A 26,251-nucleotide genomic window follows, 5' to 3' on the forward strand; every position below is an offset into this window, starting at 1 on the left:
AATACCGAACAGGTTCACCAAGATAGTGAAGGAATTAATATAAAAAAGGGATTATGAAGAAAAAAAGGGAGATCAAGAAATTCCTGGAAAAACACGCAACTCCGAGTGCTAGATATCAATATGATACTTAGAAGACTAACGACCGTTGGAAATTCAAGAAGCTCAATGAAAACTTTTAAGTACACCATAACAAGCGACAGTGGTAGTTGCCACCAATTTTGATGATTCTAATTTGGATGGGTTGAAGTCCCCCCGATGAAGACCCCTTTACCGTCACACTCTGATATAAAAATCTGAAATATTATTGATAGATGAGACTCACTAATTCCCGATTCGCATTTTGTGTAGCCATGTAAAGGCCCGATATAATTGGGGGAAAGTCCTCCCAATATAAGACATGAAAGGCTTCCCCAAATTAGTGGCAGGGGTATAACAACCCTGGTAAAATTAATGATAAAGATAAAGGCAAATTAGTGATTGATGGTCTTCGTTCTGGTCTTAGTCTTAGCTCTTCATCCTCATTGCATTTTAACCCCTTGATGGATGGTCCTTCCAATTCAAAAGCTTCTTAGATGAGAGACATCATTATAATAGACGAATGGACACCATGATTTTAGTTGTTTGGTGATTGGTTTGTATTTTCTTTTATTTCAGTTCTAGTGCGTACTTTCCAGTAGCATGTTTATGTTGTTATAATAGCTTTTGCAATGGTATTGGCAGCGGTATTGTGGTATTAAGCTTTATAAGTGTCGTTTTTACTTATATTCATCTTATATAAAAAAATATTTGTGAGAGCATCCCCAATGAGATTGGTAAACCAAGATTACCAATATTGACAACTCAACAATAATATTAATATATTATTGTATCTTTGTTCAATTGTACCTTGAGCACCCTTCTTACCAAAGTTACTCCAACAATTAACACTCAAAATTACTAAACTATTCATATACAAGTATAATTTAAAATAGAGATGAAGGTACATGTCTTTATTAAGATACATGACGTTGTTTTCAATTTGTAAGGTTCCAAGTGGTACCAAATGTTGGTTATTTTAGTTGGCATCCCTAAACCTCCCATGGGTAGTCAAGAAGAGTGTAATGCTATCTAATGTCACATGGTACTTTGACACTATTTTTGTCACCTCTATTGGAGATGCTTTCAATAACAAGATGATTGCGTGAGTGTTTTTTTTGACAGAATGCAATTTTATTACTCAAATAAATCACTCAAGATACATGTCTTAACATTGGTTAGAACAAACCTCCAATCAAATATACTATCAGAAAAAATATGTGGCACATATGCAAGCTCATGAACCGACATATTCGCAGACCGCTTAATAAAATACAATTTCAAATTGTTAAATCCCCGAACTAAATCCATACACTCCTAATACTAAATCCCCACACTCCTCAATGACTAGATTGATGCGTGAGTGTGATTAATTATATAAAATTTTTATTTAATAGGTAACCCTATCGGCTCCCACAAGATTTTCTAAATATCTACGCGTATATAAATAACTAGCTTTATAGCCCGTGCGAGGCACGGGTATGATCAAACATCAACCATTATAAAATCTGTATACATACTTGAGAAATGATATATATATATATCTTGTTACGAGAAGTTATTTTATTAATTATCTTTGTTGTAAGGATGAACTTTTTCGGCATGTGTATTTTATAGCTAAAATGAGACACAAAATTTTAAAACTTATATGTTAATGAAATGTGTTCATGTTATATAATTGAAAAATATGGTATGGTGTGAGATACACTTTTTTCCAATTTTGTATCAGATAACTAATACATAATTTTTATAAAAGATGTACTTCAAAGTGTTTAAAATTTTGTTAAATTCCATAAGTGTTATTGTATAGCATTTAAATTATTATGTGACAAGATCATGTTAATCGATTGCGAAAAAATTGAGTTCATTTGTGTTAGTTACCTTAATTTCTTATATCTTCTGTGTATGTTTTTATGTGTATATGTGTGCATGCATGCATAGATGTATGTATGTATTCGAATGTTAAATGTGCGAAAATAAGTTATACGATAATTGATTTGACACAAGTACATGTGTATTGTGAATCTATAAATTATAGGCTATAATACACGTGTTATACGCAGGGGTGGATTCAAAAATTTTATTTTAGGGGGACACCGGACAAATTTTGAGAAAACCCCTTTATATTTTTGAATTTTGAGGGGGCACTTTCATATATTTTCAAAAAATTTAATGGTGAAAAAATGTAAAATTTGAATATATGGGGGACACGTGTCCCCCGGTGCTCCTTACATCCTCCCATGGTTATACGCATCTAATAAGAATACGATTTTTTTTCGTTCGAATTTAAGTTTCTTCTACTGTAAATGGAATAATTAAAATATGACATACAATATTAAATGTGATAATACTAGATATATAAAATCATAATAATATTAGAATTTTAGTCTATACTTATAAAATACATATGTAATTATAAGTATAAGTTCTTATTATACAATAATGGAGTAGTAATAAATATATATTTATTAGTAACTAATAAGCTAGATTTAATTAATATATGTTATTAAATTTGATATTTATTAGTACATATTTATGAGGGGTAATTAAGTAATTTTAATTGAATAAATTGTTTCAATAAACCCCGTAGTTGCTCTATTATATATATAATAGATTAATAACTTTTCTGGTAATAACTTAAACTCCGTAATGAGCTTATAAATTAGAATAGATGACATGTAACGTTATTTGAAAAAAAATAAAAACCCAATTCGGGTAACTATCATATCTCTTTCTAAAATAACTCCAAAAATTTAATCTCAAAAGTCGGTTTTGAAAAGACCCCTCAAATTCCCAGATTTATCAAAGTATAGCCGATATATTATAATAGGTTGGTTTGAGAACAACTTATCAGAAATACATATATTTTATAGCATATATAACATTTTCCAAACGAGGCCCCAAGTAATGTAGATTATATATTAGAGTTAAAAATTGGGAAAATAAATTCTAACATCCTGAATTATAAGCATTTTTTCTAGGTCCCTGAACTATAAATATAAACTGATAACTAATTGAACTTTTAAATTTTTCTAATCGCAGTTCTTCCGTTAGATTTAAGTGAATGTTCGTTATCTTTTGCTGATGTGGCAACTTAAAAAAATAAAATATACTAATTTTTCAGGTGTACAGCCTACCGGGAATTAAAAAACATTAAAACCCTCAAGACTAGCACATGTTTTTTACACACTTCTATCTATACGCATGAAAAACAAAATCTGAATTAGGGTTCTTGGTTAATATTGCGGTTTATTATTTTTCAGATAATTTGTGATGAATTCAAGTGGTAGCAAATGTCCAATTCACAAGGCTAATATGCACTTCATTTCTGTTGTCTAGACATTTGTTTTTATAACATTGCTTTCGAAGATGTATGGGTAACAATGTTATGTTTTGGTAATATTGCGGTTTATTATTTTTCAGATAATTTGTGATGAATTCAAGTGGTAGCAAGTGTCCAATTCACAAGGCTAATATGCACTTCATTTCTGTTGTCTAGACATTTGTTTTTATAACATTACTTTCGAAGATGTATGGGTAACAATATTATGTTTTGACAACGTTAAAAATGGTGCTTTTTCTATTTAATCTTTAATTGTCATTGTTAAACTCCGTTACTTTCATTTCATTTTATCAAGTTGATTATGTCTAAAACAAAGTCATTTCATTTCATTTTTAAACAAAGTTTGATTACAATAATTTCAAACCTCAAGTTGAATTATGTCTAAAACAAACCACAAAGCTTGATTACAACACCAAATAAAACCTAACTTAAACAATTTCAAAGCTTCAATTTCTGTTTCTTCAACTTCATCTTCATAGCATCCATTTCACTTATTTTGGCATCCAAAACAGGCACTTTCATCGATGAAAGTTCGAAATTTTTACCTTGCGAGTTTTTAGTCATAAAAATAATAAAGCCCAATATTAACCAAGAACCCTAATTTAGATTTTATTTTTCATACGTATAAATATGTGTATATATAGAAATGTGTAAAAAATATGTGCTAGTCTTGTGAGGGTTTTAATGTTTTTTAATTCCTAGTAGTTTGTACACCTGGAAAATAATTATATTTTGTTTTTTGTTTTAAGCTGCCACATCAGCAAAAGATAACAGACACCAACTTAAATCTAATGGAATGATTGCGATTAGAAAAATTCAAAAGTTCAATAACTTATCAATTTATATTTATAATTCAGAGACCTAAAAAAAGTGCCTATAGTTTAGGGACGTTAGAATTAGTTTTCCCTTAAAATTTTATTCGATAATTGTTATTAGGGATTAATAGTTATACAACTTAAACCAAATGAAACATATCCAGTAAATTCCGGGGTCTGGGGAGGGTAAGATGTACGTATCCTTCCCCTCATTCAATAAAAAGTTGTTTCTCAAAAAAACCCTCGGCTTATGTGTGTGCATGTGCAAAAAATATTAAAAAGGTAGCAATTGCAGATATACAAAAATTTGATAGTATAAAATAAATATAGCTTTAGACAAATCTTCACCCATAATTTTATTCACATGAGATTTACCGAATTCAAATACACTTTTCTCTTGAACACGAAATCAGAAAGCATAGTAAATTTGATAATTGCAATTATCGGTTGGCACATCTTCCTTGTATCTTTATCTCCAAAAATTATCATTATCCTTATATTCATATAACACCTCTTTAATTGGTCGTGTTCTCATATTTTGAACCGGTTCAAATTAGTTATACTTTAACTTGATATTTTAAATATTTTTTAAACTTAAATTAATTTTCTGCTGAAGTGTATGAAGACAAATTATTCGAACTTGGCGTTAAAAGAGTCAGCTCTGCATTCTTTGACTTCTCGTCAGCTGTTGTCTCTCTCACCCATCTGTCTCCCAAGCTTCTTATCTCCATTCTTTAGGTACCCATGTAATTTTTTCTTAAATTTTGTCTTAATTTATCAATATTTATTAGTCCAGATCTATATATATTTTTGTATGTAATTCTTGATTCATGATATGCTTACGTTTTTCAATGTTTTGATGATTGTTTAATGTTAATGAGTTAATTGGGTAGTTAAAGTTTTGATCTTTATTGATTTTGAGTGGTAAAGTTTTGATCTTTATTGATTTGTAAGTTTGTTTTCAAGTTGAATGAAAAAATGGAATTGTTTTGACTGGAGTTGAATTTTCAGGCTGAAATTTAGGTAATTTGGGGGGTGAGATTAGGAGATTTTTGTTAAGTTGGGATCAGATCTAAGTGAGGTAAAAGATGGCGTTTTCGGGTACTCAGCAAAAATGCAAGGCTTGTTCAAAAACTGTGTATCCAATGGAGTTGGTGTCTGCTGATGGTATCGATTTTCATAAGTCTTGCTTTAAGTGTACTCATTGCAAAGGTACTTTGAAGGTAAACAAACAACCCATTTAGTCTTGATTTTACTTTCTCGTTTTAATTGGTTAATTTGTAGTTGATTTTTACACAGTTCTTGATTTTTGGGTTGTGTCTTTTTTTAGTTCTGTATGAATTTTGCTAGAATTAACATAAGAATGTGGAATTCACATATCAGTCACAGAATGATAAAAGTTGATCTTACTGTAATAGATTACATGGACGGCGTAGATTAAATTTAAACACTGTTTATGTATAAAAACAGATTAAACCAATGTTAATACTTTTAACATAACTACATAAGTCAGCTATTGCACGTATTCCGGTTTCATGTGAAAACAGTGCCAAACTGCACTATGCAATCCCTAGTACATGGTTGTTCAGATGATTGAATCAGTAGCATATCCACCTTAACTGACCCGAAATCTTAATTTCAGCAGGCCTTTTTAATATACAAAAGTCTCATATTAGGTCAGATACATTGCGGATGCGGTGCTAGCTGTCCTAGTGTTATAATACAAGGATTAGTTATCATTATTGACTTGGTTCTTATGGCCTTGTGGCTTTAGCCAATTTTGCACTAGCATCGTAAGTAGTGCTGTTTTTTATGTTATCTTATTAGCCGAGTGAGCTTTTAGTTCTGGCCATTACCAAGTTCTATAAGAAAGACCGTCCAGAAAGATGGTGTTATGTAGTCGGACAACAATTTGGGGTCAATATGACGAGGATAATCCAAGGGGCCAAAGGAGGTCGTGGGTTCGAGTCACAGCGGAGACATTGTACAGTTGTTTGTGTCATTGTGTCTGTTTGAGTACTGGGGTAGTCTCCTCTTTCCCTGATTATCATTCATATAATAAGACTAAAGATAATTTGTGGAAGGGGAAAGATATTAGCTGGTTAGATAATAGTTGTACCATAAGTGTCCGATGACTTATTGTTGCTTTACTGTATTATTTTTGTGTAGAATATGCATATCATTGTTTATGGTCATCTCTTGGTGAGGCTCTCAGTTCAGTGTCAGGAGTTGATAGGAATTTCCACTTAAGAAAATCTTATATAGAAACATTGGGAAAAAAACCTTACATCTGCTGACATTTATATCATATTATCTACCATTACTAATAAATTCCATGTACAAATATACAGTACCTCCATTTTCTAACATATAATACCTTTATCTCGTAAAACAAATAAGGTGGTTTGATGACCAAAAAATATTACAAATAACATTTTAGTTTGATGTGTACCTTCATAATTAAGAGCAAGTAACTGGTGGCATGCTAATTAGATTATATTATCAAACTTAAGAACTTCTTTATCTGATATTATCATCATCAGAAAGTTGTGCCTGTGATGCTACCATCATTCTTTTGAACCATAAATCTTTCAAATGAGAATCAGCTTAGAACAGAAATTCTTTGTGTGGTGCTTTCCGCCGGGTGGGGGGGGGGGGGTGGGTGTATATATGTATGATCCCAAATTACCAGAGAAAATTCTCTTATTAGTCAAAAGAGTTTGGATTAAGACTGATGCCCTGAATTCCTGATCAATTTTTAAAAATGACTTCATTGGCTACTAGGTCCTGCATATTCTGAAATTTTGAAGCATACTCAGGTGGGACAATCTAGAAAAAATATTTTACATAGGGAGTATTGGAGTATACAAGATGTATTCATTTTACGGTAGAGTTTTAAGAAAGTTTGAGTACTCATGTAGCTTATGGGCTGTAAAGTCTATCTCCTTTTGACACACCTCGGAGGTCAATAATTATTTTGCATGTGTACTACCTTTGTGTGTGGGAGTGCCTGTTTTGGCAACTACTCAAGAGCTAATTTTATTATATGCTTAGTCATCTTATGAGCTAATTTTATTATTCTTATTACTCAACAGCTAAGCAACTACTCCTCAATGGAAGGTGTTTTGTACTGCAAGCCCCACTTTGAGCAGCTCTACAAGGAGTCGGGAAACTTCAACAAGAACTTTACATCACGTATGCCATTTTACTCTTATAGTTTTATATACTTGTAAACAAAGTCAGTATCTATATGTTTAATTTTTGATGAATATAATTTTGCCGCAGCTGCAAAGTCAGCTGAGCAGTTAACCCCAATGCTGGTAAATTCCGCTCACAGTTAGTTTATGGTTGAACTACTACATTGATCCCACATCACATATAATATTAATTTTCCTGGTATCCAGACAAAGTCGCCTAGCAAAGCTGCTGGTATGTTTTCGGGGACACAAGATAAATGTGCTACCTGTGGTAAAACAGCTTATCCCCTGGAGAAGGTATTCAACTTCTTTACAGAGCATAAGATATTACACTGTTGATAAGGCGAAAGTTTTTTTTTTTTTTTTACTTTTCAAAGATCGAGTGATATATGCATCTAAGTTTATAGTATTTTGCAACTATTGGTGCAAGATGCAAACTACTCTTTCGTAGTCCTTATAGGAGTTCTTCTGACAAACTTCGCTACAACTCTTACCTGATATTTCATTGTTTAAAACTATGGAATGTAGTTACTCAAGTGTTTATAGGAAATTACATCTACACCTGACACCTGTTAATATTTTCTCTTTATCTTCATGGTTAGACTTATGCCTATGTACTTTATTTCAATTTTGGAGAATGTATGTATTATTCCCTGTTCATTGTAACATTAAAGCAGCTTGTGTGCTTGTGTTATTAATGAAGCCTGTACTCTTGTTCTTGGTTAAGTTTAAAATTAAAATTAGTAAAGTATGTAGGAAACATGATCTTTTTAAACAGTTTTCCCTGCCTATAGAAGTTATGGTTTTTGCAAGCATTTGTTCCTCATTTCTAGTACATAATTTGATCTTACATATACATAAGATTTCAATGCAAGTAACAAAAAAACTTCATACAAATCTATGAAGTTTGTGTGCCAGATCTATGAAATGGACTGAAGGGGTGATTGGATTCAGCACATGAACAAAACTATCGGTGTCAGGTTATAGGCTTAATCAAAATAGATCGTGGAAATTTGAACAAACTAATTGTAGTGTGGTTTTGATCTATAAGAGTCTTGTTGTCGTAGGGTATTGGTTGCAGCAATCACAATGAATCACATCTCCCTTCTATGTGAGATTTTATTGCATTGAAGTGATATTTACATTCTGAATAATGAACTAAGATTTGAAGAGTAATGTTAAGCAAGTGGACAACAAAAAAAAGTTCTCGTATTTGTACATCTTACTCAGCTATTTAACAATTTGGTGTTTATTAGCACGTGCATTTTATAACAGATGAAAAAAATAATTAGAGTATAAATCTAAAAATTTGCCAGGTGACAGTGGAGAATCAATCCTATCACAAGACGTGCTTCAAGTGTTGTCATGGTGGATGCTACATAACTCCATCAAATTATGCAGCTCTAGAAGGCAATTTGTACTGCAAACATCATTTTTCCCAGCTTTTCAAGGAGAAAGGCAGCTACACCCATCTTCTTAAGTCTGCATCAGTCAGGAGACCAGCAGCTCCTGTTCCTGAATCTTAAATCATCTTTTCATTTATTTCTTCCAATTCTATTTGACGAGGATCTCAGATTATCTCTGTGTGTGTTCTCTTTTTATTTTTTCTTTTAAACTTATGAGTTGGTTAAACTTTGTTATGCTTTCCATGTATATTTGATGGGCATCTTGCCATTGCCATTGCCATTGTTGCTTGATTAGAGTACATGGGACAAATACAAGCCCAAATGTGTAAAATGAAAATATACGATCTTTGTTGTATCTTTAGATATTTCCTTGAGAGTTGGCAAATTTTCTTTTCACCCCGTCTTTTCTGTATGTAATTCAAGACGTCAAAACTCGCCTTAGTAGTACCTTATGGTTCTCAATATTAATTTGTATCAGGCCTGATTAGCTCTGTACCCGTGGGATGTAAGGAATGATTATTATTTTTTTAATATTTGTTTTGAATATTCTTTATCTTTTAACTAAATTTTAATATAATAATTTTCATTCCCCAAAATAAATTTTATCTTTATTGAAAATAATATATTTTTCAAAAAATTATACTTTTTGTACTTATAATATTTAGTTATTATTATATTTTATATTTGATTTTAATAGACTAAATATAACATATGTATTATAATTTTTTTAATTTTTTCACATTATAAATTTATAAGCAGAATATTTTAATCATACCACATAATATATTTACGTAATTATTTTTTATATATATATTTTCTTTTCAGGAGTTTGATCAAAGATTGAAAAGTTGTTTAAAATTTAATCTTGTCGTGTTTGTAACAATATTTTATAATTTTTTCTATTCTATTAATGATTTTAACAAAAGTACTTTACATTTATTTGTCGTAGTGTTCTTTTTTACTAATCAATTGTCATAATACTTTTAAATATATTTTATTATAATTGTATTTCAATTCTGAATTGTAACAGTTTTTATTATTATTATTATTATTATTATTATTATTGTTATTATTATTATTATTATTATTATTATTATATTTCTTCCTAATTTTTATGTTTAATATGATTCATGTACTCTAAATTTTTTAAAAGACAATCCGTAATTTTCTTATTTTACAAAACTAAACAAAAAAATTTATAATATTTTATACCTAAATTCAATCTAAATTTGTTCCTCATTTTATAAGATGAAAATTAAAATTATCCATGAAAAAAGTATTTTAAATCAAACTTACCCATTCCAATTTTTTTACGAAAATGATCGTACTTTAACCCGATTAACAAATAATTTGTTATTTGTTACTTATATTTATTTTTATTAAGATAATGGTTGCTTATATTATATATATAACACTTTAACGTTATTTTATATTATTTAAGAATATATAATGATACTTCAATTTCTTTATTAATTACCCATTACGTTTGTTACACAGATTATTAGATATTATAGTAGAATAATATAATAAATAAAATAAATATAAAGTTTTATTATTATTATTATTATTATATTTCTTCCTAATTTTTATGTTTTATATGATTCATGTACTCTAAATTTTTTAAAAGACAATCCGTAATTTTCTTATTTTATAAAACGAAACAAAAATAATATATAATATTTCATACCTAGATTCAATCTAAATGTGTTACTCATTTTTTAAGATGAAAATTAAAATTATCTATGAATAAAAATATTTTAAATCAAACTTAGCCGTTCCAATTATTTTAAGAAAATGATACCACTTTAACCTGATTAACAAATAATTTGTTGATTTTTACTTATATTTATTTTTATTAAGATAATTGTTGCTTATATTATATTTATAACATTTTAACATTATCTTATATTATTTAAGAATATATAATGATAGTTCACTTTCTTTATTAATTAACTTTTACTTATCTACCAAACCCTACCACCAAAACCCCATTACTCCAATTATATTATAAATAGGATATAATATAAATAGAGAGAAAAATTCTACGGAGACCACATTTTTATCCGACACGTGGGAGACCTTCAAAACACTATGAAATATATTTTTTTGTGAAGTGATATTCAACGAATATCACTAATTCATTAAAATTGTTGAAGAATTTTTAAGTTTAATAAATATAATGGGTATGTTCTGTAATTTGAACAAAAGTTCTGCAAACTAAACATATTATGCATGATATTGAAGATTTTCAATAAAATAATGATTTTTGTAGAATATAATTCGCAAAATATTACGTTTTACAATATTTTTATGCAAGATTTTAGTAGCAGTTATATAACATAAAATTTAAATAGATTAGATACAGTTTTATAATTTTTGTTGATTTCTGTCTCCGATCTTCCCTGCAAATTGGTTGTAGATAGTCCTATCTTCTTTTTCTCTACCATATACAACCAATTTAGCAAAAAAAATGAAGGAATGACCACATAGATAAACTTGCTATTCAATTTCTCGTAACTTGCTGAATATATAAACCCTAAATTAGATTAGTTACCGCGCATCTGCCGGATCATATTATAATTATAATTGTTAAATGTGTTATAAATTTAGTAAAAATTAGATAAATTAACAATTATAATGTGTTTAATCTTAAGTAAGGGTAGCACTTAATATATATATATATATTTATTAAATTTATTTTAGTATCACTTAATAGGTAAAGGTTATTTAATTGTAAGTGACGAGGGTTACTTGGTATAAGATATCAAGTAGAATTTAGACTTGTTAGATATTTTTTAAAAAATATTGAAAAAATGGTTTCAAATTTGAAAAAGAAGGAAAAAAGAGAATTAGTGGAAAAATATTGAAAGAAGGTTTCAAAATTGAAAATGAAGGAAAACAGAGAATGAGTGGAATGAGAGAGAAGTGTTATGAATGTTGACATATTAGTTATTACTGGCGTAAATCCTGTGCAATGCACGGGTTTCCATTAATATTTTAAATTTTTATTTATCCAGTTATATTATATTTTTAAAATATTTATATAAATATATAATGATTATAAATTTATAATAAAAATAATAAAATAATATGTGACCGTAATTTAGTAGAATAAATAAACTATTTCTAGTAGTTTAACAATTTAGTAGTTTAATAGATATATAACACTATTATTTATATCTTTTAATAATATGATAAGTTGTATTCGTAGTTTAGTATAATAAGTATACTATATTTAGGAGTAGTTTAATAAATTAGTAGTTTATTAGATATATAACACTATTTATCTATTTTTGTAATAATCAAAATTAGGGAATTATCGTTGAATCAAACCGTTGGACCAAATTATCTCTATTCCGGCTATTATAGTATAGTATAGATATAGATATTTAGATTAATTGTGAAAATAATAAGTGTACAAGATAGTGACACTTGACATAACTTGTACTATCTTTTAGTAGAGTGTAAGATGCTATTTTTTGGTTTAATATTTGATTCGCTGAATATCAAGGGTATATTGTGTATGCATATGCCTTCACTTGTGGGGCAATTTCAATAATTTGGAGATGATCACCAATTCAAATTACTTGTGATATCCTTCCAAAACATATATACTCTCCTGCATCGTTGCATTTTTAAGATAGCCGAACTAGCATTTACGTTAGGCATAGAGGAAATCAAAGCTGATGAAATAATTATTTTTATAGTAAATTATTTGAGCCAATAGATGAAACATTTAATATTTTTTATGGATATTGTTATGTGTGGAATTTTGGACATGACAAGAAGTAATCACGACATTAACAGGACGGGATGTTAAGACGGGAAGAGTAAGAGATCGTCTTAGACAACATTAGTAGAAGAAGCCGACGCCTGGGAGTAGGACTCAATCCAACAGCTTCCGAATAAGTAGGAGAAAGAATAGGTAAGCTTATCTCCATGTTTAACTGCAACGATTTGAATGAGAGAAAATAGGGGGAGGTTGGAGAAAAAGGAGGAAAGCAAAAAAGATAAGAGGAGTATGATCAACACAAACACACATCAGCTCACACTCGAGAAAGAGCAGAAGAACATCTCGATTCATTATCAACATATCATCGAGTATCTAGTCTATATTTCTCAGAAAAATTGTATTCATAGTGGCATAATTCAACCTCTTGTAACACATTTTCAAAAGATTAGTGGATCATATTTCGGTTGGGCATAAAATCCCACCTGCGGTTTTTCTCGTTCTCGGGTTTTCCGCGCGTCACCAATCTCGAGTGTCTTAGTAGTTTTCTTTACTTTCATTTATTCAAGTTACTTAATATTAACGTTAATTGATTTTTAGCATTTAACCACCAATTTTTCGGTAAAAACAATTTGCGCCGTCTGTGGGAAACTTGCTAAGGATCTGATTAACGCATTACGATGGAAAACGACGGAGAACAAGTCACGAACCAGGAAGGTGAAGCTGAGAATGACAAAGAGATGGCTGCGACATTGAAACAGTTACAAGATGAAATGGAGAAGATGCGTTCGGAAAACGAAGCATTGAAGAAGGAACTCACTACGGCTAAATCGAGAACCAAAACTACGAAAAAGAAAACCATCCCAAGCGTTATCTATAACGACTCGTGTATTTTTTGAATTATTTAAATATGTAATTGTGGAGGTATTAATTAAATAAAATATGTGTCTTGGTTTTGGCAGCAGTGTGTGAATATATACTATTTGTCTGTGATTGATTGGTGTAAAGGATTGGAATGTGTAGTTAAAAATTGAGTATATTGTTTTGTTTTTAAAGGTGATTTTATTATAGTTTTAAATCCGTAAATATTTGGATTGTCTCTAAAATTAGTTTTATGATTTTATAATTTCAATAGTTATTTTTGGGATTTTATAAAATTTAGAAATCAATATTTCATCAATTATTTAACCCTGTGTGATTTTCTGATTATATTTACTTGTAAAATCTGTATTTAATTCCAGAATTCTTCAAAAATTATGAAACTCATATTTATTTAAGTTTGGAATAATCTAAGAATTTTAGAATTATTTTGGGAATTTTCAGGATTATTTTACCCGCGCGTTGATGCGTTTAACTGATAAAAGCGGGTACAAAGCGCATTTTAGAAATTGTTTAAAAACTACAAAATCTATATTTTTATTAACTCCAGGATATTTGTAATATTTTACAACTAAATTTTGAGGTTTCGGGTTAATTTTTATTTATAAGTTGGTTCGTTAGTTTTGTAAAATACGAACAAAATCTAAGACTACAGTAGAAACCAGGATACGTGTCTAATTTTTAGAAACCAGGAAGACACATGGGAAGCTGCATTTGGCTAATTAATCAACAAAAAACCCCTGTGCTCGAGGGGGGTTTCTCGCGAATGTTCGGTGAATTTTTCTCAAGCCTTTCCTGGAAATCTTTTCTCTCTTTCGATCAACCCTTGTTCTATATCTCTGATTTTGTTTCTCTTCCTCTCTTTTGTGTTCTTTCCCCGGCCCTGTTTTCCGGTACCGTTGCCGCCGCTCCGTCCGGTAAGGTGGGTGGTTCCGGTTAATTTTCTAGGTTATGCATATATATATAAGCAGATGTATATACGTGTGTATAGCTGTGTTGCCTTGTTGTGTTACGGTTCTTGTTACTTTCCGGCCGCCGCCGTGTTCATCTCCGGCGAGGTGGCCGGCATGCGTGTGATATACGCGCGGTTACCCTGTTGCTTCGGTTTCATCACTGTCTGTTCGGTAAACATATACACACAACCATACGTGTGTGTAAGTTGATTGAGTATGGCTGTGAATTGATTCTTTGAATTGTTCTGAGAATTTGAAGTATTGGTTCGAATTATTCAGTTAATTGTGGATAAAATTTCGATGAACTGTTCTTGATTTTCTTTGATTATTATTATTATTCTGAGATTTTAATCGGCGAAATTCGCGTCGGAAACCCGAAGTATCGAGTACCCGCGAATTTTACCGCCGTTGGTGATGAGCCTCGGCGAGCCGACGGTGGACAGTGATGATTTTGATCTGAGTCCTATTTTTATAAAACAAATAAATTTAAGTTGTAAATTTATTTTCAGAATGAAGATATTTAATTAAAACATAGCGTTTGTATCGAGGATTGAGATGCATAACTGGATTGCTTATTTTGGTTGTGATTCGGTAGGATTGTGATTCTGGATTATTGTGGATTGTTGTGTATTGACGTCGATGATGTGTTGACGGGTAGTCCGATAAACAAAGGGAATGCCGTCCGATTTCCAGAAAATCGAACTCCGTAAATTCAGGAACGTATCCGATGAATATCGGGACGTCGAGAAACTATATATGTATATGTGTATGTTTTATATACGAAACTTGGTTGTACAATGTAATGAAATATTTTTCCAAATCGATAACCCTGATTTCGTAAAATAAAGAGTATATATATTTTCCGAAAACGAACACCGAACCGATCTTCGAGATTGTGAACCCTATTTGTTACGTGTGTTGTTATAATATTCATAATTACGAGTCGAGTTTGAATATCGTTGGGTAAGAATTAGTATCGAGGATATGTCGAGCATACCTAGACATCTAACATAGGGTATTTCAACCCTGTAGGTTATAATCAGAAACCTGGAAGTGGATGATGGACTAGAGATGACCTAGTAGTCAGTCGACGAGCTCAGTAGAGTTTCAACAGAAAAACCTGAGTGTCGAAGTCGAATCTAATATGGACTAGTGATGGGACGATAAAGCCTGAGCGGCAGAGTCGGCTCAGATTCGGTCAGTAATGGTTATAAAGCCCTGTAAGGGAAGTATTTCTGAACTTTTCTTCAAGATATATTACCAATGTTTTCGAACTGTTTCATAACATGTCGCTATTATTCAAAATAACTCCTGTTTTATATTGCAAACGCTTTAAACTATTAAGCCTTAAGCCCTGATTTTCTTAACCTTGAGCCGTAAGCCTTATTCTTTGTAAACCATCCTATGTTGATCCTCAGATACCAAATCACACAAATATGATACTACTCCCCAAATGTATAACTACCAAACACCAAACACTGGAAGAAAATTGTTTGAAAACACAGAAACTTTTATACTCCAGCCATTCTTTATAACATCAAAGAACTATACCTCGAAAAATCACTACTTGTCTAATACCTGATTCTTTTACAGATTGAAAGCCGTTTCTTTTACATACCCTGATATACCCTTGTGATATCCATGAGTTTCCTTACATTTTATTCAAATGTTTAATCATCATTGATTATGATCCTGTGTTATCGAATTATATTGTTTATCATATTGAACTGCTTTAGGATTGGATAGTTTTTATATATGTGGACCAGATTCATGGTCAGACCATACCAATGGTCAAGTTAGGCCAATGTGTGCCTTGGATCCAGTAATTATAGTGATGTGTGCTTTGCTCGGGGTTAGTGCGTGACTGATCAGCAGCCTAACCTTGGTTTTAAAACTTAAAATGAATATCCAATTCTAATGATTAGTTGAGAAGAAACTTGATTCATCTGAATCATTTCACTTAATCATTGTTTAACCTCAGATATCGTTATTATGACTTGCTGAACTAGTTAGCTCACTCTTGCGAATCTTTTTATGTATTCTACAGTTAAAAGGGATACGGTTGATAGCGAGGTTTTCCAGTTCAATGTACGAGCTAGGATTCCAGATTGAGTTGGATCGAGCTAGCAGAAGCTTGTGGCGGTAGTGAGATAGTAAGATTGTAAGAATAATTTTATTATCAGTTGTAAGTTAAATTAGTTGGGATTTGGTACGTTGTAATAAAAATTAAGGTTGTGGCTTGTTTTCATACTTAAACCTGTTGCGATCCATGGTTACATAGAGCTGGGTCATTGCAATTAATATTTCATATATAGGTTGATATATTGTATTTGTGTTGTGGACCCAAACTTCTGACCCGGGTTTGGAGGGTGCCACATAATCAGACGTTTGGACATGGATGAAGCAGAAGATCACAACCAATACGGAGGGACAACGATTGGAACAGACGATGTTATTGACATAGAAGACATGGAGGATGTACCAAATAACGAAGATGACATGGAAAGGAGGCGTGACGAACAACGATATGATGATCTGATGATCGACATGGAGAGACTGACAAGAGAAGATCGCGTCACAAGAGTACAAGATCCAAGAATCAAGTCGTAGAAGAATTTAGAAAAGAACTACAAGAAATGAGGAATTTGATTGAAAGGATACCTGGCATCCCAAAACCGTTAGAAAAGGCAACCCCAACAAGCTACGCTGACTCCCCTTTTCATGATAACATCGTCTTGGTAGAAATACCAAAACGTTTCACGGTACTATAAATGAGACCGTATGATGGAACTAGTGATCCCCTGGAGCACATTGCACAATACAAACAACGAATGTTCACAGTACCAATCACACGTAATTTAAAAGAAGCTTGCATGTGCAAAGGTTTTGGTTCGACTCTATCCGGCCCAGCCTTGCAATAGTTTGTGAATCTTCCACAAGGAAGCATCAAAATGTTCGTTGATTTAGTAGACGCATTCAATTTGCAATTCGCAGTAGGGAGTACAAGTGATTTGTACAAGATCATCCAACGAAGTAGGGAGTCTTTGCGTGATTATCTAACGAGATTCAATAGAGAGAAGGTGACCATCACCAACTGTGACATCCCAACAACTATTGAAGCATTCAGAAGGGGATTAGAATGGGAATCCCCACTTTATGAAGATTTAACAAAGTATCCATATCGAACAATGGATGATGTACAAGCCAAAGTTATGACACAAGTAAGATTGGAAGAAGACAGAATGGAGGAGGACGAGAAATTTTACAAGCCATCAAGAAAAATCACAACTCCAAGATCTAGAGATTACAAGCCCTACACTAGACCAAACAGAGATGAAGTTTATGTCAGCACGACGAGAGAATCTAATGAATGGAAAAGAGAGGAACACAGTGACTGGAGAAAAGACCCCAACCTACCACCAACATATGACAGCTATGGCTTCACGATAACGCCTTCAGCCATGATGAAGGAGTTTACCAAGTTGGGAGGTGTAGTAAAGTGGCTAGTGAAGAGCAATAAACCTAAAGCGAACCCGGATTCTAAACTATGGTGCGACTCTCATGGAGATTACGGACACAAGGCTTATGACTGTGTGGCCTTGCGAAAAGAACTACAATTTCTGACCAGGAAAGGATATCTCACGAAATTCATGGTGTCAAAGAAGACATCTTACGTTGGGAATGACGTGTCTCCGAAAAGAAACAACGTGATACCATTAAGACAGCCACCACCTCCACCACATTACAAGGCGATCAATTTCATTTCAGGAGGGTCAGAGATATGTGGATCAACGTATTCACAGGCTAAGAGAGCATCCAGAAAACAGACATACGAGTCGCACAAGTGGGGGTTGGCAATGACAATCTGCCATCCTTAATGTTTGATGAATCAGACAAAAAGAACATACGAGAACCACAAGAAGATGGACTAGTCATCTCACTACCCGTGGGAAATTGCTTAATTAAAAGAATATTGGTGGATAATGGGAGTGCTGCCAACATCAAGATGCTTAGCACGTTGACACAAATGGGATTGGCAGAAAGTGACATGATCAAGAAGTCGACAACATTAGTGGGGTTTAGTGGTGAGACAAAGCACACATTGGGGGAGCTCACGTTGCCAACATATGCCCAAGGGGTCAATCTCCTAGAAAAATTCTGCATAATTGATGTGGATTCGAGTTACAATATAATCATGGGAAGATCATGGATACACAACTTGAAGGCGGTACCATCAACATATCATCAAGTATTAAAATTCCCAACACCATGGGGAGCTCAGGAAATAAGAGGGGATCAAAATATGGCTCGGGACTGTTACATGACATGTCTGAAACCAACTATCCAACATCATGAAAATGAAACGCCTGTAGCTACAATAACAGGACCGGAACGATTAGCTGAAGTAGATTTGAAGACAGGAGACAAGAAGGTATTAATAGGTGAAGATCTCTCTCCAACGATTGAAGCCAATTTGGTAAATTTCTTAACCACAAGGCTGGACGCTTTTGCACGGGAACATTATGATATAACATGAATCGATCCAAATATTTTTACACACAAGCCAAACGTGGATCCTAGCTACACACCTGTCCAACAAAAGCGAAGGAAGTTTGTAGATGAGATAAACAAGATAATAAATGACGAGGTGGAAAGGCTCATCAAGGCTGGCATGATTAAAGAAGTTGATTACCCTGAATGGTTAGCAAATGTCGTCATCATACAGAAGAAGAATGAGAAATGGAGAGTTTGTGTTGATTACACATATTTGAACAAGGCTTGTCCTAAAGATCCCTATCCACTGCCTCACATTGACACCATGGTGGATTCGACGGCTGGTCACGAGCTACTCACATTCCTGGACGCGTCAAGTGGCTTCAATCAAATCCAAATGGAGCCATCTGATTGTGAAAAGACCGCTTTTATAACGGACAGGGGGATATACAGTTATTTGGCCATGTCATTCGGATTAAGAAATGCTGGGGCTACATTTTAGAGACTTGTCAACAAAATGTTTAAAGATCAAATAGGACAGACGATGGAGGTGTATATTGACGATATGGTCGTCAAGTCTCTTAACGCATAAAATCATGTACGTGATCTTCAGGAAGTATTCGACATATTAAGGTCATACAACATGAAGCTGAACCCATCGAAATGTAACTTTGCTGTGTCGTCAGGAAAGTTCCTTGGACATATAGTGACAAGAAGAGGAATTGAAGCAAGTCCAGAGCAAATTAAGGCGATCTTCAAATTGAAAAGTCCATCAAACGTCAAAGACGTGCAGAAATTAACAGGGCGAGTTGCAACCTTGAACAGGTTCATTTAACGTTCGCCAGACAGATGCAAGCTTTTTTATTACGTGTTGAGAAAAAAAAAGATTATTGTGGTCTGAAAAATATGAGACTGCTTTAAATGACTTGAAGAGGTATCTAACTAAACCACCACTTCTGTCCAAACCCATTTAAGGAGAGGACTTATACGTGTATTTGTCTGTGACTGATCACGCAGTAAGTGGCGTCCTTATTAAAGAAAATGAAGGTGTCCATTCTCCTGTGTAATACGTTAGCAAGAGCTTAGCAGATGCAGAAACAAGGTACATATCTCTCGAAAATTAGTACTTGCATTAGCCATGACTTCCTTTAAGTTGAGACATTATTTTGAGTCACATAAGATACATGTCATAATGAACTTCCCTTTGAGGAACGTATTAAGTAAACCTGACTTGACGGGTAGAATGGTGAAATGGGCAATACGACTAAGTACTTACGACATCACGTATGACACGAGAACTGCAATAAAATCACAAGCTTTAGCTGATTTGTGGCTGATTTTAGTCCAAGCCAAATGACAGATGCTAAGCAGGAGTTTCAGCAAGTTCTTTCAAGAGTAGACATGAAGTCTTGGACACTATATACAGATGGGGCATCTAATGTCAATGGAACGAGATTGGGGCTTGTCCTCAAATCGCCACAGGGGGATATGATAGCCCAATCAATATGCTGTGACTTCAAATCCACGAACAATGAAGCTGAATGTGAGGCATTAATCATGGGACTCACAATTGCTAAAGACATGAAGATCAAAAACATTGATGTCAACTGTGATTCATTACTTGTTGTCAATCATGTCAAGGGCTCTTATGAAGCTAAAGATCCTAAAATGATTACCTACCTCGACATCACAAAAGGATTAACCAACCATTTCGACAACTTCAGCATACAACAGGTCCCAAGGGAGAATAATGTGCAAGCTGATGCATTGGCTGGATTGGGAGCTGTGTTCAAAAACTTAGACCTAAACAACATCCCAGTAGTCCACATCATGAAGCCTTCTATGGAAAGACTAATTCTTGGGACATAAATAATGACCCTTGATCAACGTGATGACGACACCAGTGAAGATGTAGACAACTGGATAAAGATATTCAAGGATTACTTACAATTTGGAATAGTGCCAGTCAACAACAATGAAGCAAAGATTCTCAGGATGAAGGCATCAAGGTTCACGATTATAGATGGGGAATTATTCAAAAAATCTTCCACAGGGCTGCTACAGAGATGTTTGAAAAGGCATGAAGCAGAAATGGTGCTAAGGGATGTACACGAAGGCGAATACGGGAATCATACTAATGGAAGAAATCTGTCTTTAAAAATTCTATGCTTGGGATACTATTGGAAGACACTAAGACAAGACGCCCTAGACTATGCAAAAAAGTGTGACGCCTATCAACGACATGCACCTGTCATATATCAACCATCTGAGCAGCTTCACACGTCCATTCCATCTTGGCCTTTTATGAAATAGGGAATGGACATTGTGGGAAAAATGCCACCAGCACCAGGACATAAGGTGTTTATATTGGCCATGACTGATTATTTCTCAAAATGGATTGAGGCGGAGGCATTTAAGCAAGTGACGTCAAAGGAAGTAATTTCATTCATTAAAAGAAACATTTTTTGTAAGTTTGGTGTACCTTCCGAAATCGTTTGTGACAATGGATCGCAACTCATAAGCGATAAAACTGAAGCGTTTTGTAAACGTTGGAACATCAACTTGGTTAAATCAACATCAAGATATCCTCAAGCTAATGTACAAGCCGAGTCAAGCAACAAGATCATAATCAACAACTTAAAGAGACGATTGATGACATGTAAAGGAAAGTGGGCTGAAGAATTGCCTTTGGTATTGCGGTCAGACAGAACAACTCCAAAGACATCTACAGGGCAGACACCATACAGTCTAGTCTATGGCACCGACGCTGTGTTACCAACAGAAGTCATGATACCGACAGCAAGATATGGACTCCAGACAAATGATGTGAATAACGCAGAGTTATCACACGACAAGGACACAGTGGATGAGCTGAGGGTGTTGGATATATTTGAGATGTCATGTCTAATATGTTTCATGTTTAGTTTTCAGATCTTAACAAACAGGAAATATTAGTTCTTACTGGAATCCGGACTTACTGGAAGTCAGGACTTAAGGATATCATGACTTAGATTATCAGAAGATAATATCAGAAGATGGATATCAGAATTAAGTACTGGGGGACTAACAGTTAAGGAAGGAACCTGATGTACAGGAAAGAAGATCAAGACTAATACAGAAGAAGATATGTATGGAAAGAGTTAGAGGACTAGAAGAATTATATAAGATATCTGATTGATATATTTTAGGAGACAGAATTATATTCCATATCAATTAGAAGTTATCTTGTAACTGTGTGTCTATATAAACACAGACATAGATTTACACTATATGTGTTACGATCATCGAGAAGATCATACATTGTAACCTAGCAGCTCTCGTGATATATGTTCATCACTGAGAGAGGACAGTTCCATTGTAACAGAGTTTATTATATTGAATACATCTTTTTTCTGTTGCTTGTGTTCTAAATCGATTTGATTGTATTTTACACTGTATTCAACCCCCTTCTACAGTGTTGTGTGACCTAACAAGTGGTATCAGAGCCTGTCTGTTAACACACATACATTAAAGATCCAAAACAATCATGTCTGAAGAAGCAGAAAATCCGACCAAGCCCGCCAAAACTGAAGAAACTCCAAAGACTCAAATCCACAGTCGATATAAGACTATCAGGGTTCCCATGCTGAGACCTTCTGAGTATCCCATATGAAAAGTGAAGATGGCTATGTTTCTGGAAGCTACAGATCCAGAATACCTTGACAGAATTTATGAAGGACCGCATAAGCCAACCAAGCTCTCTGTTATAGTTGCAGATCAGCCAGCAAAGACCATACCAAAGGAGAAAAGTGAATATACAGCTGAAGATATCTCATCTATTGCCAAGGATGCAAAGGTAAGGCATTTGTTGTATAGTGCCATTGATAATGTCATGTCAAACCGGGTAATTCAATGCAAGACTACAAAGGAGATATGGGATGCTTTGGAAATAAGGTGTCAGGGAACTGATGCAATCAAGAAAAACATGAGGACTATACTTACTCAAGAGTATGAGCACTTTGACTCAAAAAGTGATGAGTCATTAATTGACTTATATGACAGGTTTATCAAACTCTAGAATTATCTGTCACTGGTGGACAAGGAATATGATATTGAAGATTCAAATCTAAAATTCCTTTTAGCTCTTCCTGAAAGTTGGGATTTGAAAGCTACTATTATAAGAGACAACTATGCTCTTGATGAAACTACTCTTGATAAAATTTATGATATGCTCAAGACTCATGAACTTGAGATGGATCAAAGAAGAAATAGACATGGGAGAAAGTCAAGGACAGTTGCTCTTAAGGCTGAGGAGGAATCCCTCAAAGTGGTTATCTCAAAGAAAGGCAAAGGAAAGGCTTTCATCATAAAATCTGATTCAGAATCATCAAGTTCTGATGATGATGATTCGAGAACTGAAAGTCTACCTGAAGTAGATGTTAATGAGGAGATGATGAAGCTGTGTGCTCTTATGGTGAAGGGTATCACAAAGATAGCCTACAGGAAATTTAGAAAGGGAAAGAAGTTTTTCAGAAAAGGTAGAAGTTCTGATAAGAAAGGATTCAGAAAATCTAAAGGCAAAGGAGGAAAGTCTGACAGAGGAGATTACTCAAATGTCAAATGCTTCAATTGTGGTAAGAAAAGCCACATATCTCCTGACTGCAAGAAAGGAAAGAGTGACAAAGGCAAGGCTCTTGTCACAAAGAAGAAAAGCTGGACAGACACTTCAGATTTTGAAGATGAGGAGAACTATGCCTTGATGGCAAATGCTGATAGCAGTTCTGATGCTGCTGAGTTAAAGGTACCTCAAACAACTTATGCCTTTCATACTGATGATATTACTGAGTCGAGATTATATCTTAAAACCATGTTTATTAGTTACAGAGATCAAACTTTAACATGTGAAAGAATAACTTCTGAAAATCTTGCTTTTAAAAAGAGGAATGATTAGTTAGAAAAAGAGTTAGTCATGTTCCATCAAACTCAGAAAGAAAGAGATGATGCCTTTTCTGTTAGAGATATATTGCTAAAAATGAATAAATCTCTAAAAACTGAGTTAGAAAAGGAGAGAGAGATTATCAGGACTTGGACTAACTCTGGTAGAGCAACTGAGGATATACTAAGTAGTGGAAACTGGAAAGAGGGCTTAGGTTATGGAGATAATAAAAGTGAAAAAGGAACTGAACAAGTTAAGCCAATTATTGTTAAACAGACTACTAAGCCAAAGGTAAATCCTGTTAAATTTATAGCTAAAACTGTAAAGTCTGATTCTGAAAAGATGAAAGATATTGAGACAGAAGTGATAGCAGAGTCAACTTTTGACAAATTAGAACAGGATAAACCAACTAAAGTTAACATAGGCTTAATGACAAAGAAACAACTTAAACATAAGCTGAAAGAAATTACCAGTGTGAACAAGGTAAAGGAAGCTAGGAAAAATAGGAATGGAAAGGAAGGTGTGAATTAAAGCAACAATTATATGCCTGTTCCTAATGCTCCTAGAAAGAAATGCTATAACTGTGGAAACTCTAACCATCTTGTTTCTTTTTGCAGGAAGAATAAGAATATAAACTCTTTACCTCCTCAGTCAGGAGTTAAGAGTTAGTCTGTTAGGTTTAAACCACAAAATCCTTGTTTTCATTGTGGTAGTATATAACATTCCATTTATACTTGTAAGGAATATCATAGTTTGTACTATGATTATTATCAGATAAAACCTTCTTTGAAGAAAGTTGTTTTAATTCCTTCTAGTGTAAAGTATGATGCAAAGTCTGATACTGTAAAATCTGATAAGAAAAATGTTAGCATAAACACTGATGTTAAATCCGCTGCAAATGTTAACAAACTTAATAAGGCCAAAGGATCCAAGCAAGTCTGGGTCCTTAAAACTAACCATTAGTGGTCTTTGTGATTGCAGGGAAATAGGAAGAACATCCTAGTTATGGATAGTGGCTGTTGAGGACATATGACTGGAAATAAAGCCCTGCTATCAGACTTTGTGGAGAAAGCTGGCCCAGGAGTTTCTTATGGAGTTGGAAACATTGAAAAAACTCTGGGATATGGCAAGATCAATCTTGGGAATATCATCATTGAATCAGTAGCTCTAGTCTCAGGACTTAAACACAATCTGTTGAGTATAAGAAAAATCTGTGACAGAGGTTATCATGTGGATTTCTTTGAAGAACACTGTGAAGTTTTAAGTAATTTTACAGGCAAAGTGGTTCTGAAAGGTTACAAGAATGGTAACATTTATGAAGTCAGACTTTCAACAAGTACTGATGGTTCTGCTATCTATCTGTTGAGTAGAGCATCTATTGAAGAAAGTTGGAATTGGCACAAGAAACTCTCTCATTTAAATTTCAAAAATATAAATAAGCTTGTAAAGAAAGATCTTGTGAGAGGACTGCCAAAAACAGTATTTGCTCCTGATGGCCTTTGTGATTCATGTTAGAAGGAAAAACAAAAAAAATCTTCTTTCAAGAGCAAATCTGAGTCATCAATTCTTGAGCCTTATCACCTACTGCATGTTGATCTATTTGGTCCAGTCAATATCATGTCTATTGCAAAGAAGAAATATGTTATGGTTATAGTGGATGAGTTCACAAGGTACACTTGGGTGTACTTCTTGCACAAGAAGAATGAAACTGCATTTACACTAACTGATCATGTCAGACAGCTGGATAAGTTGGTCAAAGATTCTGTTAAAATAATAAGAAGTGATAATGGCACTGAGTTCAAGAATTCAAGCATGGAAGAGTTCTGCAAAGAGCATGAAATCAAACAGGAATTTTCTGCACCTGGAACTCCACAGCAAAATGGAGTTGTAGAAAGAAAGAACATGACTCTGATTGAAGCTGCATGAACTATGCTTGATGAAGCAAAGTTGCCAACCTATTTTGGGCTGAAGCTGTGCAGACTGCTTGTTTTACTCAAAATGCTACACTCATACACAAGCATGGAAAAACACCATATGAGATGGTGAAGAAAAAGAAGCCAAATCTGAAATACTTTCATGTATTTGGTTGTAAGTGTTTTGTTCTTAAGTCTCATCCTGAACAGCTGTCAAAATTTGATCTAAAAGCTGATGAAGGAATCTTTGTTGGATATCCACTTTTCACAAAAGTCTTTAGAGTCTACAGTTTAATAACAAGGGTTGTCATAGAATCTATCAATGTCTCTTTTGATGATAAGAAGATTACTGGACTTGAAGATTTCGATGATCATGATTAGCTGAGATTTGAGAATGAAGATTTAAATTCTGATTCTGGAAATTCTGATGACTGAAATCCTGATCCTGTAAGTTCTACTGGATTAAGTTCTGATGTCATTGAAACTGTGGTAACAACTTCAAAGGAAAATGCACCTGTCCAGGGGGAGCAA

General features: G+C 33.5%; 4 protein-coding genes across 4 annotated transcripts; all 4 read left to right on the forward strand.

Moving 5' to 3' along the window:
• Positions 1-4,814: 4,814 nt before the first annotated feature.
• On the forward strand, positions 4,815-9,232 carry LOC141692500 (LIM domain-containing protein WLIM2b-like). Its single transcript, XM_074497367.1, has 6 exons — positions 4,815-4,971; positions 5,245-5,456; positions 7,329-7,428; positions 7,519-7,553; positions 7,638-7,727; positions 8,747-9,232. Exons 2-6 carry the CDS (start codon positions 5,322-5,324, stop codon positions 8,954-8,956), a joined length of 570 nt encoding a protein of 189 aa, XP_074353468.1. The 5' UTR covers positions 4,815-4,971; positions 5,245-5,321; the 3' UTR covers positions 8,957-9,232.
• Positions 9,233-17,349: 8,117 nt separating this feature from the next.
• LOC141691298 (uncharacterized) lies at positions 17,350-18,276 on the forward strand. Its single transcript, XM_074496032.1, has one exon. The coding sequence runs from the start codon at positions 17,350-17,352 to the stop codon at positions 18,274-18,276; it is 927 nt and encodes a 308-aa protein (XP_074352133.1).
• A 1,969-nt stretch (positions 18,277-20,245) lies between these two features.
• On the forward strand, positions 20,246-20,761 carry LOC141691299 (uncharacterized). The gene has a single exon (XM_074496033.1). It carries the CDS (start codon positions 20,246-20,248, stop codon positions 20,759-20,761), a length of 516 nt encoding a protein of 171 aa, XP_074352134.1.
• A 3-nt stretch (positions 20,762-20,764) lies between these two features.
• Positions 20,765-21,205, forward strand: LOC141691300 (uncharacterized). The gene has a single exon (XM_074496034.1). It carries the CDS (start codon positions 20,765-20,767, stop codon positions 21,203-21,205), a length of 441 nt encoding a protein of 146 aa, XP_074352135.1.
• The last annotated feature ends 5,046 nt before the right edge of the window (positions 21,206-26,251 follow it).

This window comes from Apium graveolens, chromosome 10 (genome assembly GCF_009905375.1).
Source record: "Apium graveolens cultivar Ventura chromosome 10, ASM990537v1, whole genome shotgun sequence".
Classification (NCBI taxonomy): domain Eukaryota; kingdom Viridiplantae; phylum Streptophyta; class Magnoliopsida; order Apiales; family Apiaceae; genus Apium; species Apium graveolens.